General features: G+C 39.9%; 1 protein-coding gene across 2 annotated transcripts; it reads right to left on the reverse strand.

Moving 5' to 3' along the window:
• Positions 1-387: 387 nt before the first annotated feature.
• LOC134287627 (centrosomal protein of 104 kDa) lies at positions 388-15,637 on the reverse strand. Of its 2 annotated transcripts, XM_062849855.1 has the most exons (11): positions 14,700-15,637; positions 14,468-14,635; positions 4,318-4,767; positions 3,621-4,263; positions 3,200-3,565; positions 2,655-3,138; positions 2,438-2,599; positions 2,100-2,374; positions 1,887-2,029; positions 1,726-1,827; positions 388-1,327 (listed from the first exon to the last, which is right to left on the reverse strand). In XM_062849855.1, the coding sequence occupies exons 1-11, from the start codon at positions 14,737-14,739 to the stop codon at positions 1,194-1,196; spliced, it is 2,967 nt and encodes a 988-aa protein (XP_062705839.1). In that variant the 5' UTR covers positions 14,740-15,637; the 3' UTR covers positions 388-1,193. The 2 variants fall into 2 exon arrangements, with proteins under 2 accessions (XP_062705839.1, XP_062705838.1); XM_062849854.1 differs by having other exon boundaries at positions 2,100-2,599.
• Positions 15,638-16,352: the final 715 nt, after the last annotated feature.

Below are 16,352 nucleotides of genomic sequence, written 5' to 3' on the forward strand. Positions count from 1 at the left end.
TTACTGTACTCCATCAGTCCTCTGGAGGAGTCTAGCAAGGTTGCCTTGAGATTTCCAGGAATGTCGTCCTCGTCCAAGGTTTTCCATAGCTCCGAGGTTGGTCCATTGTCGACCGGCCGTCGACGAAGCTGGCTTGATAACTCCCCACGAACTCATTTGCCTTACGTGACAGGACGATGGAAGATAAACTGGGATACTGTTTTGGAGAAGGCAACATTAACTTGTAATCTTTCCCGTGAACAGCGGCTTTTAAACTAATTCAACCACAACTAAAAAATGTACATCAGATAAAAAAAGGTCTTTTACTCTGTAATAAACATAGCTAGGCTTCGGGTGTCTATCGTTAATGGCTTTCTCAATAAGTAATTAAAATCACAATAATAAACGGACGGTTGAATTAAAAAATGAAGACATATTCCTTTATTCACTTCGGTTCGATTCAAGTTTGAGGACGGGAAATACTTTTACGGTTTCACATGCTGGACATTATTGGACTGGATTTTAAGACATATTTTTTTCACCGACAAGGATCGTTTAGTTTAGTTTTAGTTTTCTTTGTTAAGGAGGGACAATTTCTAATTAATGTCTAAATTTTCGATAATTTGTTAAAAAATCTACCCAACAAAACAAATCCACTAGCGTTTTTTTTTTCCTTTTTGGTATCATTAGTTTATGTTTTACAGTTTACTTGTTCCGTATTGGTTGTTACAACTTTAAACTCGAATAAATTCTTTTTTCTGTAGTGTATTGCAGTTTAACAATTGGTACCATCTGCTTTTGTTTGTTTCATGATTAGCTTCGGAGTTTTTAAATTTTCTAGTTAACTGTCATCTCCGCAATCGATTGAACAATAGAAACTTGTTGCTTGATTTAAAACGTGTGTTTGCGTGAATGCTTGTGTTCGTCTCTATTAGTACAGTTGCTTTTGCTTGGTGCTGTTGATTTGAATGAATTTCAAAAAATGTCTATCCTACACTCACTTTGATTGGTAAAAGCATTTGAAAATGTTTTAAAATTTTAAAAGAGACATTTAAAAGCGACTCTAATTGTCCAAGGATACCGACGATAGCTGCTGTCTCAGATTGTTGACCACGTTCAGACTAGAAAAGCAACTGCATAGCTCATGATTATTATTTTTTTCTAAAAGTTGTTTGAATTTAACTAATTCAAAAATGTCTTTTGATTTTGACTAATTATACTTTTGCTCTCCGTCGTGCGTTTCCCAAACACCCGGATCGACTCAGAAGGTGTCTTTTCCAGCCACCGTCCAGCGGTAGAAGAACGTCATCGTGGCATAAGGGACATCGAGCTGCCCCATTTGTAAGCTCTAGAGATCATATGAATTTTGTTAAATCAGATAAGCGTATGCTAGCAATACATAATGGTGGAAATCGCAAAAACACAACCGGCGGAACTTTCAGTTAACAAAAAATAAATAAAGGAAAAAATTAGATAAAATACCAATTTTTTAAAACAAAAAGTCAATATACCTAACTATAGAGGGTGTTCAGCAAAGTTTTAGTTATTGTCATAGGAAATTAGTTTATTTCAGAATCCTGAAAAAGTTTCTGGCACATTTGAAGCAGCGGAAACATCATCAGAATTAGATACATATACTGAATTTGGTAATAATTTAATGTTACGAAATTTAAAAAAAATAAAAATTTTCTTTAATTTTTGCGTGTTTTGCGCATTTTTAACCACTGTGCAATATGTAATACGTACCTCGGCAGAAATCTTCCATCATGTGATACTCGTAGAGGTCCTTATGCACCGACTCCGTACATCGTTCACAGCTTACGTAACTTGCTTTCGCCTCACATTCATCTATAAAGGAAATAACATGTAGTTTTCAAAAATATAGCTTTCATACAAGTTTGCCCTACTTATAAGATGTGGCGACAGTGCTGCCACCTCCAGAATTTGGCTACACTGTGGACATTTGGTCAACACGGGACACGCCTTCCAGTAGTGCTTATCAAGCTGGGCAGGATCCCCATGACAAATCCAATCACAGAACGGACAGCGTCTGGAATGTTCAAAACACCAACTTTAGAGGTCCCAACTAGCCAAGACACCCACCACAGAGTCCATCTTACATCTCATTGTCGATCCCTTCGAACGAATCCGAGTTCGAACTCTTCCTGGAGCCGCCTCCATTTTCCGACGACCCCAGGAACCCAACCGTGCTGTCGTAGATCATCGTTTTGGGTTGACTCAACTTCTGATCCTTTCCGTTACAGCTCGGCTTCTCATAGTAGGATCTTTCGCATTTATCCTCACTGGCCCAATGGTGGTGACCGATCGCATGGCCGCTCTTGCTCTTGATGATCCCTGCCGAATCGGGTCGCCTCACCGGACTCAAGTGGGAATCCTGCAATTTCAGTGAATTGAAATTTGACTGCCAACTTGCGTTCTTGTCGTCGGAGAAACTGACGATCGCGCGCCCTGCACTTCCGGCACTGTCGTATCGCATCGCCCGACTGCGAATCTCAACCGGTGGGGAGTTCTTCGAACTGTTCGAATTCGGCGGAGAACAAATCCCACCAAAGGCGTTCGGACCACTGTATTGCTTGCATTCCAACATTTCCTTTTTACGCTGAAACAAATACATCGTTAAAATCATACTCGCGATCATCCACGATCACACATACTTGCAAATCAATCTTATCGAACTCGGTAAACAACTGTCGGTATAGAAGATTCCGTCTCGTAATATCGTCATCCGGAGGCAGCTGTTTTCTTACCAACCTAGGATTTACCTTGTACACCAAAAGCAAAACCCGTTCTGCGACCTTACGTACGGACTCCGCCGGATGGTGGATCCCAGAGCAGCCTGCTTCAGACAATGTTCGACACGCCAATCCACTCTGTTTGTCGTTAGATATTCCTTGACTCAGTACCAACTGTTCCAGCATCTGCATTCTGCTCAGTGCTAACCGTGGATGAGTTCCGTTACCGACCGGCCTCGACAGGGCCGGTGCGATCAGGTGTTGATCTCGCACCTCCTGACACGCTGCAATACTAAGGATCGTATGCTGAGCTAGGGTGTGAACCCTTGCTGAAGGATCTCCAGTTTTGGACAGTAGCTCCGGTAGAAGGCGATCAACCGATCGCGACACTTCACTCGGTGATACCCTGTTGGAAAAACTCGGAGTTACTCTTCCTAATGAAGCATCATAACTAACCTGAAACTCACCGATTTGGCACAAACTCCATGAACAACGACCGGACCGTTTCCGTAGCCTGGCTGAACACCGAAAACACCGCGTCGCGAACTCCTCGATGCAACAACAGCGTTGCGCTTCGGCAGATCTTATTCGGTCCAGCCGACTGATCTTCTTCGCCTTCCCGTTTCAGAATACTCCTCAGTCGTGCCAGGCCTTCTTCCCGGTCGGTAAACTGGCGAGAGTAGATCAGTTCCACCAGCTCCATGCCGTAGATTAGTATTGGCAGCGCAGCCTGGCGCCTTTCACGATCGTTCAGCTTGCAGCGAACCTTGCCTGAATCGTTCTCGAGCATGGCCGTACCCTGACACTCCCGGAAGAAATCGTGCGTGTGGGAGCTGTAAGATTTTGGATTGTAATCAAATCATCCCAACTCTGTACATCAATTCTTACCTCAACGTATTTATCGCCCGTTCATCGTAGTCTTCGTAGCTGTTGCGCGGTGCACTCTTGTTCCTTCGCCGTAGCGAACCCGTATTCGTTGGCGATCGCATCGGACTTCGGCCCTTGTGACTCAGCAGCGGCGAGTTCGGAATATCATCGGGCCTGGACAGACTACTGTGCGGATGTTTGCTAGGAGTGGCTTCGTGGGGTTTTCCAGCGCTGGTGGCCCCTCCACTGGAAGCCGAAGTCGTTGAATTGGTGGTAGTTGTTGCGGTAGAATCAGTCGTATCGTGTAGGATTTGCTGCTTGGAGACAGCTTCCGCCACAGTCGGCAGACAGGTTTCCGATAAAGCACTTGCTACGTCCTGCAGGCTAGGCGGTGAAGGCAACGTCGGTTTGGATGCGTACAGCTCCGAGCAGCTGTCGTTACTGGTTATGGTCTTGTCGCTCTGGAGAAGCGTGTTCACCCGGAGCTGATCGAACACGGCCTTCCGGTACATTTCTATTTGTTCCTTGCGCAGCCGAGCCGTGTTGAAGTCTTCCTGTTGAACGGCTTGTCTTTTCGCCAGCGCGTAACGACCTAGGCGTTCCCCAGCTGTACGCAGTGCGGTCATGCACAGCTTCAGCTTCCGAGCGTATTCAAAGCGTTCGTCTACAAAGAATACAAATGCTAGGTATTCTACGTCAACCAATTGTTAAAACTTACCTTGAACAGCCTGCACCTTCAACAGCTCCATCTTGCGAACCACATCGCAAATACCCTCCTCAACGTACATGGAATAGGACAGATCGTCGCACGCCGACGCCAGCGAGCAATTCAACGCCTCAATGTTGGCCGGCGTGGCATTCAGTAGCGCCGCATTGGACTGTATGGAAGCCAACTCCTCGGAAGTCAACTCTTCCCCCAGAATGTTGATGGCCAGCAGGGCTACCTGATTGTCCGGATTGTACTTGTTGGCATACGGTGGGCCGAGGCGTAGCTTCAGGTGCGAGCCAACCTTGGGCGTAACGGTTACGCTTTGGAGCTCGCGGGACGTGAAGTTGGTGCCGGAATTGTCCGACAGGGCCACAAAGCCCATGTACTCAAAGCTCTGGCTGGACGGGGTGCTGGGGGCGCTTCTGCTCGAGTAGTGCAGCCACAGCTCGATGCGCTCCGCTGGAATGGAGGATAATTTCTGAGTAAAATTTCTGGCAGCAGTCCAGGCGAAATTTTAGCTTATGGTTTTTATAATTTTTATTTCTGAATATCCCAACACTTTTATATTTTTCCTTGAACCCTATTTGGGCTACCGATTTTGTTGGACGATAAAAATTTGTGATTAGTGCCGAAACATTTTGATTTCCATTAATTTTAAAGAATTTTTTTTAATGTTTTATAGGATTTTTTAGAGTGTTGTTAAATTCACTAAAATCTTTTATTTTTATTGAACGATTGGAAGTTGTAGAGATTTTATATGAAAGGTTCAATTATGACTAACTGATGACCAAAACATAAATTTTAAGATGATTTTTTGAAAAAATATACATAAAACGTAAAAATGCGCAAACTATAGTTGTAAAACAGAGTTGAATACTTCTTGAGAAAAAATAACGAACTTATAGAGAAATTTCTGTTGAAATAGGAAAGTGGAACCTTTTCGGAAGGGCTCCTATTTTGGGCACTTTTCTGCTTAAACTCAGCCAATTTTGAACAAATTGACACAATTTTAGGAAAGCGGTGAGATACATATAGTATCTACAGTGTACAAAATTTCAAGTCAATTAATTTATAATTGACTGAGTTATAACGAAAAGTGCTCAAAATACCGGTCACTGCCCAAGTGGCTTGCTACCCTATTTAGACGAATTTCTGTATGACCTACAACAAAACCCTTAAAAAAATCGTAGTGGAATAAATCAGATTTATCACAATAAATCATTGTAAACTCATATAGATATTTTTCGCAGTGTGTATGATTTCTGACAGAATTTCTTGATTTTTTGTATAGTTTTCGTAAGAAACAATGATAATTATTTTAAGCATTCTTGTTTGAGACCTTTGCACTTAAGATTTTCATAAATGCTTATAGATACTATTCCATTCATTCATTATATATTCATTATAAGAAACTCTCAAATTCTTGTCAATAATGTTCAATCTGATTTTTTATTTATTTCCTGATTTGTTAAGCTTTTTTCTCAGAAGTTATTGCATTGCACCGAATGTTATTCTTTCCAATCACTTCAGAAACGAGTGATCGTGAGTGATATTGCCAAAAGTATCTTCAAAACTCTTTCAAGCAGTGCTGAAAATGTCATTTTGACCTATCTATATTTAAACACCTAGAAGCTAAACCTGAAAATATGGTAGGGGAGACTGGGTAGACTTGATCCATTTTTCTTAATTTTCAGGTAAATTCTATTGCAAGTTTGTATACAACAAAACGACTTTTAATTATTATAAAAGTTCTCTTGTATTTTTGATAAATATAGTGTATTTTAAATTGTAATATTTCTATAAAATTTGATGAATCGTATTTCGAAAATGGGGAGACTTGATCCCTCTTTCCATGGTGTGTACTAAAATAATAATTATCTGACACATTTTGTCATTGAATATACTAGAACTTCAAGTCAACAGGCTTCAGAATAGAATTTCATTTTTTTTTTCGCACATATAATGTGTGTGTGTGATCCTCGAGGGATCAAGTCTCCCCATGTCACTGTGGTGTATACTTAGCGGCAATCATTAAAATAGTTTTATAAATACTTTATTTCGATAAATATGTTTGATAGTGATGATTAACCTGAGCTTGTTAGGGGAATGTCTGTAAATAAAAGAAAATCGCGTTAAGTACTGTTCCTTTGAATTCCACTAAGAATTTGCATCCTTTGACAGATACGTATTTCGACCTCAACTGTAAGGTCGTCTTCAGTGTCTTGTACTTGACTCGAGTCAAGTACAAGACACTGAAGACGACCTTAAAGTTGAGGTCGAAATACGTATCTGTCAAAGGATGCAAATTCTTAGTGGAATTCAAAGGAACAGTACTTAACGCGATTTTCTTTTATTTATGTTTGATAGTGTTTTCTTCAAACTATGAGCTGTGAATTTTTTTATGAAAGATTTCTGAAGGACTGAAAATCAATGCAATGCACAATCGAAATCACTTGTAGCATAAAAATAGTCTTTTCAGATGTTTGGGAAAAACATGCTAGAAGAAATCTGTTTTTGTTTCCGAGAAAACATGGGGGGAACAAGCCTCCCCAGGAATCAAGTCTCCTCAGTCTCCCCTATATGAAAAACTTGGCAGCTAGACCAGTTTAACAAGCAAGTCACAAAAAACCCGGTCTAACTTCAATCATGTCATCGACTGTCTTCAAAAAATGTCATTTGATATTCATGATAAATATCAATTGGCATTTTTCGAGGATGACATTTACTCTACATATTGAAGATAGAACAGGTTTTCTTGTAGATCTGGTCTAGCTGCACAAGTTAATCATATACCATATTTTCAGGTTCACCTACTGAAATGAGCTGTAGGTGATTGAATCTAAATATATTGAAATTACATTTTCAGCACTGCTTTCATGAAATATTCAACAATTCTTCCAGATAGCTTAGAAAAAAACATTTTTTGAATCTTTTCAAGAGTATATCGTTTATAATTTTCAAAAATCTTAACACACTCTTCTCAAATCTGGTTTCTAATCATTTTTTTCTCAAATTTTAAAACAACTTAGTCACGAAATCTATTCAGATATAAGTGCCAATTCCAATAGATTTTTTTTATTTTATAGAAATTCGTCAAATAGTTCTAACATCATAAGAAAGAAAATCATGAGAACCTTCACCCTACAGGAATTATTTATTGAAATGATTAAACTTTTTCTTTCAGTTTTGAAGAATTTTGAAAAGGCTACTGGCGAACATCGCACTGCCTGTCGATAGATTGTTTTTACATGCAGAACCGTAGAAAAATGCGCCGAAAACCAAGGGGAACGACATATCCTTTTCTAACCGGAATATCCGCATTTATCCTTTTCTAACCGTCGCTAACCGCGTCTAACTTCTGCTCACTTAACAGCTCGCTTAGCAACGGTTAGCGACGGTTAGAAGCGGATATTCCGGTTAGAAAAGGATATGTCATTCCCCTTGCCGAAAACATTGTTTTCAAAATTGTTCGTTTTCCTTGGAATTTCGTTAATTCGTGCTGGCACCTCTGGATCTCTTCTGAAGGTCTCCTGAAAGCCTTTGAAACCTACGGCAACGCTCTGAAACGTCTTGATGCCCTTCTGAAACACCGTGAACTGCTGTGAAACACTCCTGGAGCTCACCTAAAAGCCAGTGAAGCCAACTCCCGACAACTATTCTGAAATTCCTTTAACGCTTCTGAAACCATCTTTGAAGTTCACCTGAAAGGCTGTAAAATCCCCCAAACCTTCTGGGAATCCCTTTAAAATCCACTGAAACACACCGAACCTCCTTGAAATGCATAATAAATTACCCTGAAACTTTTCTGAAACTCACCTGAGAGCCTGTGAAGTCCCCTAAACCCCCAGGAACCGCTCTGAACTCTCTTAAGCCTCCTGAAATTCCCTTGAAACGCCTTGAAGCCACTGTGAAGCACTTCTGGATCTCTTCTGATGATCACCGGAAAGCCTGTGAACCCCTTAACATACATGGATATGCCAAAAACGTCTTGAAACCCGTATGAAACACCGTGAAACACCCTTGAAATGTCTTGAAATCCTCTTGGAGCTCACCCAATAGCCTGTGAAGTCCCCGCTCTGAAACTCCTTTGCAACACCCTGAAGCCTCGTGAAACTCTTAGAAAACCATTCCCAACAGATCGAATGAACAAAAGGACTGATAGGGCAATAGGTTGAAAAAACTGAACACATTTGGAAGACATGAAAAAGTGATCAGATTTTGACAGAAAAATGACAATTTAAATTCCGATAAAAATAATTGAAACAGTTTGTGAAAATTATTCAACAACTTCAAAAAAATCATTATTGAAATATATAAAAATGTCTACTTAAACTTGCAATATTGTCATTTGAATCTTCAATCATTACAGCTAAACTGTCTATGAATTAGACAAGGACAAATCTCTGGGTATTATATGAGCAAACAAAACGAAATTTTTTACTTATTCAGTATAATTTGTAGGAACTACCTATCAATCAAAGAGGAGATGACCACTAGACACAAGTAGTCAATGAATATTTTCTCAGTATTGTGATTGAAATGTAAGTACCAGAGAGTCAATAATCATTTCAGTAACAGAAGTTAAAAGAACAACCCAAAAAAATGAGAAGGAAACATCCTTGAACAAAAAATCAAACTGAATTGACATTAAATACTACATTAATACAACTTGGAAGATACACCAGCTGGTAACTTGGTCAACTAAAATTATTGTTCATTCGATCTTTTGTCCCATTCGGCCTTTTGTCCCATATGACCTTTTGTTTCTTCGACCTTTTGTTCATTCGACCAATCGTGCTACCAATTGAAAGATTGTGCAGACTCCAATATTTGGTGGCTCCAAGGAGGAGCTACTGCCACCAAAAAAATCATGGTTGGATTTATTTATAAAAAAATGGATGGATTCCTTGAGCAAATCCTTGTAATTGACTAGCCTCTGATCATTCGATTGATATCAGCTCCAGCATCAGTCAAGTGACATGCATTCAATTGAGCCCCGGCTAGGAAGCATAATTCGCAGTGTTGTGGCCCAACATACGGTAAAAATTGACCCGCCATTCGAAAATAATCTCAGTCTGGCGGAATTTTACAGGATTTTTCGTGTTTCGTGCCCAGCTATAGGAAACCCTCTGAAAAGCTAATGAAACTTTTTAAAATGCCTCCAAAAACTCCTTGAATCCCCCTCGGACCCCATGTAACGTACCTGAGACCCTCCAAACCTCCCAAAAATGCCTCTAAAGCCCCTACCCACCTGAAACTCCCTAGAAAGCCCACTGAAGCTTCGTACGACTCCCTATAATTCTCCTAGTTACCCCCCCTCCCCCCCTACTTAAACTTCCTGCAACCTTGTACTCCATTTAGATAACAAACTGAATCCATTTAGGTTATGAAAACGTTTAGATAAAAATTCCCTCATTACTTATATGGAGGTTTGGGTGTAACATTTTTCAAAATAAAAAAAAACTGAAAACATTATAGCTTTGATTTTTGAAAAGCACCTGGAAGGACCGATGAATATTTCATGGTAGGAATCATTCAGGGGCACTTGGAAGGTTTTTTGTAAATATTTTTGGAGATATTAAAAAATATAAAAGTATCACTCGTTTCTGGAATGCAATAACTTCTGGAAAAATGCTTTAAAAAAAGAAAACTTCGTTGAAGATTATAAGGATTCAAAAGTTTCTGTCACAAATTCTGGTAGAAAAATATTGAGATGAATAAATGGAATAGTTTGTATAAGCGTTTATTGAAAAAAAATTGTTTTCATGCGTATTCACTTCCAACAAAAAAATCCAAAAATAAGAAACATTTTTCATAGGATGAAAATGGGAGCCACATGCTCAATAAGGGAATAAAAACCCTTTTTTTCAGAAGCCTACAGCTACCAGCCATCAGCCAGGATCGGCCAAATAGTCAAAGAAATTATGGCTCGGATTTCACACATTCCTGGAAGATTTTAATCAATGTATCTTACGAAAACTCGGGAGAAAATGTTTCGTACGACTCATGGCTGCAAGAATTCTTGGAAACATATTTGAGACAATCCTAGGAATTGATGGCTTCCAGGGAAATTCATTACGTATTGCGTGTTGAAACCTATCAAGTTAAAATCTTAAACTTTTTTGACACAACTTTATGAAAATATTCTAATTTTTAAAGATTTTTTTTTCAATCTCTAAATTCCTTGACGTAAATTTCTAGAGAATAAAAACGTTTTTTTAGGAAAAGGTTCTGCTATATCTGCAAGCACCCTTGGCAAATTTGTTCCTACTAGCTTTAATAACTAAACGCAATACGATGAAATAATAACATTATATTCGAATATATTCCTGGAAAAAAATCTTGGATGAATTATTGAAGCAGTCCCTGGAAAAAATCCTTGAGGAATTCCTGGAGAAATCTCCAGAGGAATTCTGGAAGGAATTGCTGGTGAAATATCTGAACAAAAAAAATCCCTAGATAAATTCCAGGAGAAATTCCTGAAAGAACCCTTGAAGGAATTTCTGGAGGATTCCCTGGAAGAATCCCTGGGAAAATCCCTGGAGAAATTCGAGGAGAAACCCCTGGAGGGAACATTGAAGCAATTCATGAAGGAATCTTAGGTAATATTCCTGGAGAAATGCCTGATAAATTCCTGAAAGTATTCCTAGAAAATTTCCTGCAAGCATCCATAAATTATGAAAAAATCCCCAGAAGACTTTTTGGAAAAAAATCTGGAGAAATTGCTGACATAGTTTCTGAAGGATGTCCAGGAGCAATTCCTGGATAAATTTCTAGGGAAATTGCTGGAGGAATTCCTGAAGAAATGTGGTAATAACTGGAGAATTTCTTGGAGGAGTTCCTTTGTGAATTGCTGGAGGAATCTTTGGAGGAATGCTTACAACAATTACTGGATGAATTTCTGGAGGAATCTCTAGAGAAACTCTGTGAGAAACTTAAAAATAAAACCCTGAGAAATTCCTGAAGGAATTTCTAGAGAAATTTTTGGTGGAATTCCTGGAGAAATCCTCAAATGAATATCTGAAGGAATCCCTTCCTTGGGTAAATTTGTGGAGAAATCCCTGAAGGAGTTTCTTAAAGAATTTTAGCGGAATTCCTAGAGGAATCCCTGAAGCAGTTCCTGGAGGAAAATCTGGAAGAATTCTGTGAGGAATTCCTGAAAAAAAATCTAGGAGGTATTCCTAGAGATAATCCTGGAAGAACTTTTGAAGAGTTTCCTGGAGTAATTCCTAGATGAATTGCTGACATAATTTAGATGGAATTTTTTGATTAATTCCCGGTGAAATTCCTGGAGAAATCCCTGAAGAAATTCCTGAAGGAATTCCTCGACGAGACCCTGGAGAAATTCTTGGATGAAATCCTGAAGGAATTCCTGCATTAATTTCTGAAGGTATTCCAAGAAGAACTCCTGAAGCAATCCCAGGTGAAACTCTCCGAAGGGGTCCCTGAAGCAATTCCTGGAGGAATCCCTGCAAGAATCCATAGAGGAGTCCCTGGAAGAATGACTGAAAATTTTCCTCGAAGAATGCCTACGAGAATACCTGGTGGAATTTTTGGAGGATTCCCTGAAGTAATTCCTGGAGAAATCTTTGGAGGAATTTCCGTAGGAGTCTCTGAAAAAATCCCTTCGACATTTCCTGGATAAATTTCTGTAGGAATTCCTAGTGGAATTCTTGGAAGAATCCTGGAAGCAATTACAATTAAATCTCTGGAGGAGATTGAGAAAACCCTGGAAAATTTCTTTGAGGAATCTCTGAAACAATTATTGTAGGAATTCTTGGAGGGATCCCTGGAAGATATACTAGAGGAATGCCTGTAGAAATTACTAAAGGAATCTCCAGAGGAACTCCTAGAGAAATTCGTAGAGGAACTTCTGGCGGAATTTCTAGAGGAATCTCTAGATGAATCCCTGGAGGAATTTTCAGAGAAATTCCTAGGGAAATCAACAGTCCCTGGAGGAAGCACTGAAGGAGTTCCTTAAAGAATACAAGGAGGAATTGCTGAAGGAATCCTAAGAAGAGTTCCTGGGAGGCTCTTTGGAGGAATTTTTAAAATATAAGTTGTTTCAGAAAGAAACTCCCGAGTTATGCCCTGCAGAAATTCTTGGAGGAATCCATGGAGGAATCCCTGGAGGACATCCTAGAGGAATGCCTGTAGGGATTAATGGAGGAAATTCTAGAAACACTCCTGGAGGAGTCTCTAGATGAACTCCTGGAGGAATATCTGAAGGATTATCTAGAGGCATTTCTGAAGAAAGTCCTGCAATCATTCCTGGAACAATCTCAGAAGAAACTCGTGAAGTAATCCCTTGAGAAACTCCTGGAGGAATCCCAGGAAAAAATCCAGAGGATATTGCAGATGGAATCTTTGGAAAAATTCTGAAAGAATTCTAAAAAGAGTTCGTGGAGGAACTCTTTGAGGAATCCCTGTAGCAGTTCCTGAAGAAATCCCGGAAACAGTTCCTAGAGACACTCCTTAGGAAATCCTTAAACAGTCCCTGGAGGAAGAACTGGATTAAATTCTGGAGGAATTCCTGAAAGAATTCCAAGAAAAACTCCTGAAGGAATTTTAAAAAGTGTTCCTGGGAGAGTCCTTGTCAGAATTTTTAAAATAATCTCTAGAGTTATTCCTGAAAGAAACACAGAAGAAATTCCCGGGTGAAACCCTGGAGGAATTCCTGAAGGAAAACCTAGAGGAATTCCTAAAGAAATCCCTTGATGAATTTCGGAAGCAACCCTATGAGGAATTTCTTTGGAAATCCCAGGAAAGCGTTCTTAACAAATTCCTGGGATTGTTTCTGTAGGAAAAAATTGTGAAGGAATCCATTTTTGGACGAATTTTTGTTGGAATCTTTGTATGGACTCCCAAAAGAAGGTATTGTACAATGTTTTAATGAACTCCTGGATTTATTTTTTAGTCAATCTCTGGTAAAATTTCCTGTAAGGGTTTCTGGACGATATTCCTACTGAAATACTTCAGATTCCAGATTGAATTATTGGAGCAATCTCTAGTGGAATTCTTGAATGAATATATGGAGTAATCCCTGAAGAAATCTCTGAAGGAACACTTGCAAACATACCTGAAAGAATTTCTGTTGACATTCCTTTGGGAATCCCTGGAGAAATGCCTGGAGGAACACTCGGAAAAAGCACCGGAGTAATCACAGGAGGAACCTCTACAAATATCCCAGGAGAAATTCCCGGAGGAATGTCTTGTGAAACCCATAGAGGAATTCTTGAAAAATTCTCTGGGGCAGTCCATGACGGAATGACTGAAGAAAGCTATGGACAAATTACAGGAGGAGTTCGTAGATGCATCCTTGCAGAAATATCTGCGAAATTTTCTGAAGAAATCATGGGAGGAATTCTTGAAGCATTTCTTGTAACAAAGCCCGAAACAATCACTATCGGAACCATGCAAGATGCCCATGAGAGAATTCACGAAGGAGAAACTTCTGGAGAAGTCCCTTGTGGAATTTCTGAAAGAATCCCTGAAAAAGTTCCTGGATAAATGCGTAAAGGGATTTCTAAAGGTGTCCTTGAAAGGAATCCCAGATATTTTGCCCGAGATCCGCACAGCCGAGCATGACTAACAACAACATTGTTTTGTTGTTGTTAGCATGACTAATTTGCTTTCAAGAGGTTTTAAGAACCATCATAAACATTTGACTTTAAAATGTATTGCCTATAATAAAAGTGTGATTTACTTAAAACTAGTTTTATGCTGGCTTCGAATAACGCCCTAGATTGGCTTTGAAAAGGTTTTAACTTGGTTGTGACTATAATTTGATGCATATTGAAATGTCCACTGAGAATTGGTTTCAAATAGAATAATTATTCATGCGGATCACGGTTTGTATCGAAGCAAAACAAACTCAGGGTCTCATAAAAAGCAACGTGGACACGATGTATACTAGGCGATAGACAAAACACTAGTACATAACAGCCACGTGTTACTCTCAAAGTACATAGACCTTTCCGGATCAAAACAAAAACCAACAAAATTCCGGTACAGAGATTCACGCATGAACCGTGAACCACTTTTTCAATCCACGCAAACTCCTCATAATGAACTAGTTCATTCATAAGAGTTCATTCGTCAGATAAACCAAATCACCTAGAATCGTTCATTTTCAAACGCAAACATGCCAAAAACTCACGTATATAGTACTGATGGGCCAGAACTTGTATCCGGACGATCCGGGCCGGGTTAAAAAACCGCAGGACTATCTCCTTCGGCGTCACGGGACTGCTCGGGTTCGAACGCCATCCGTGTACCGTGGGACTGTGACTGTTCAGTTCACTGGCCGGGTAGTCCGTGTCCTCATCTAAAAATCGAAAAGTTGTTTGCAAACGAAACGAAGTTTTGCTTTGCATGATTGATGAACTTACCTGAAGCGAAGACTACCTTGAAAGGAATCTTCTTAGCCATACCGTTGAGGCGCTCCCAAGTAAGTTGATGAATAATTTACTGACGCCTCTGATTAGAATACGGGCTGCCCTCGTTGAGAATGTAATCTATACCTCGTTATATAACTAACAATAACCCCCGAAAGTATGTTCACACCGGTGCCAAAAACGTACATACAACGCGGTGCCTTTCCCAAAACTCACGAGGCAATGATTGTGCAATAACTTGTCCCTTTATGAACTCTTCTTTCGCCTCATTCCGACATGATTTGTATCACACTTTGATCGGCCTTGCGCCTAACCGTAGCCTCCGCACTCGAACGCTCGCCTTTATCTCTGCAAAGCCCGGCTGCGCCTGTAGGTATGTAGCTATGCAGCAACAGCGACAGCAGCAGCAGCAGTATCAGAGCTCCATGCGAAGAAAAACAAGAACAAGAATCCGGAAAACGGGCAATTTTCCACGCAAAGGAAAATCAAGTTTTTCACCCCTATCGATGATATAATGCAGCATATCACATTTTGATGGCTTTGCGGCCAACCATAATTAGGCCAAATTGACGTAAATGTTTGTAGAAATCCTTGAAAGTTATCAGACTCGATGGTTCTATCTCCGTATGCAAATTGCTGATTACCAGACGATTTTCCCTTTGGCACTCGCTATTTCGTGATTGGAAAAAATATAAAACGCTCTGTCTTTTCACCTGAACTAAATCGAACCGTACAAATGCACCTGCGAATCCACCCACCGCCTAGAATTATGCAAAAATCAATCAAACTAATCAGCTAGAAACGCGTGAAAAATCACTTTTCCCAAAATTTTCTTCGCGATGGCACTGGTAATTTTCGCTCCAGCCAAGTGCAATGACAGTCAGTGTCCTCTTTGGATGGTGGTTTGCTGGATCCTGAAAATTGACGATGTCAAGTGAAAAAATGTCTGTCAAAATGGGTGAAGCATTCGTTCATGGCTGGCGCTTGCGCACCTCAAGGTAGGCAACTGGCGGGACTGGTATTCATGATTTTGTTTACGTTCATTTGAAAATAATGTATGGTTCATTGAGTGGTACCGCGTGGTGGCGCATGAATGGAATTTACGAGTGTTTTTGTTCATTTTAGGCGTCCTCGTAATTAAATTGCACCCGTTGCGATGGCAATGAGAAACCTTTCTGTTGTGTCTGATTCGAGAGTAGTGATAGTGCAATGAGAGTATATTACAGGTGGGGAAGACGATGCTTCGTGTGCGTGAGATCCGTGTCTGGTGCAAAACATGTCACTACTACAAGCAAAGCGAGCTCCCATAAGAACGCGTGTCAAATAGTGACGTCACTATTTGTGTTTACATTTTTCTTTCCTTACTAATACATAGCCATCTCTTCTTCTTCCCCACCTGTAATATACTCTCATTGGTGATAGTGAAAAGGGTTAATCACTTGTTGAAAGTTTCATTCATAAAAGAATGAATAGAATGAGGCAATATGTTATGATGACGGATGGGTCATATTTGCCAAGATGATAAACAACCGAAAAATGAAAGGAAATGACCAAATAAGAAGAAAACCAACTAACTTTTACTAGAATACCGAGCCACTTGGGCTGTGGCTTCTATTTTGATCACTTTTTCGCTATAACTCAATCAAT

This window comes from Aedes albopictus, chromosome 2 (genome assembly GCF_035046485.1).
Source record: "Aedes albopictus strain Foshan chromosome 2, AalbF5, whole genome shotgun sequence".
In the NCBI taxonomy this organism is placed as follows: domain Eukaryota; kingdom Metazoa; phylum Arthropoda; class Insecta; order Diptera; family Culicidae; genus Aedes; species Aedes albopictus.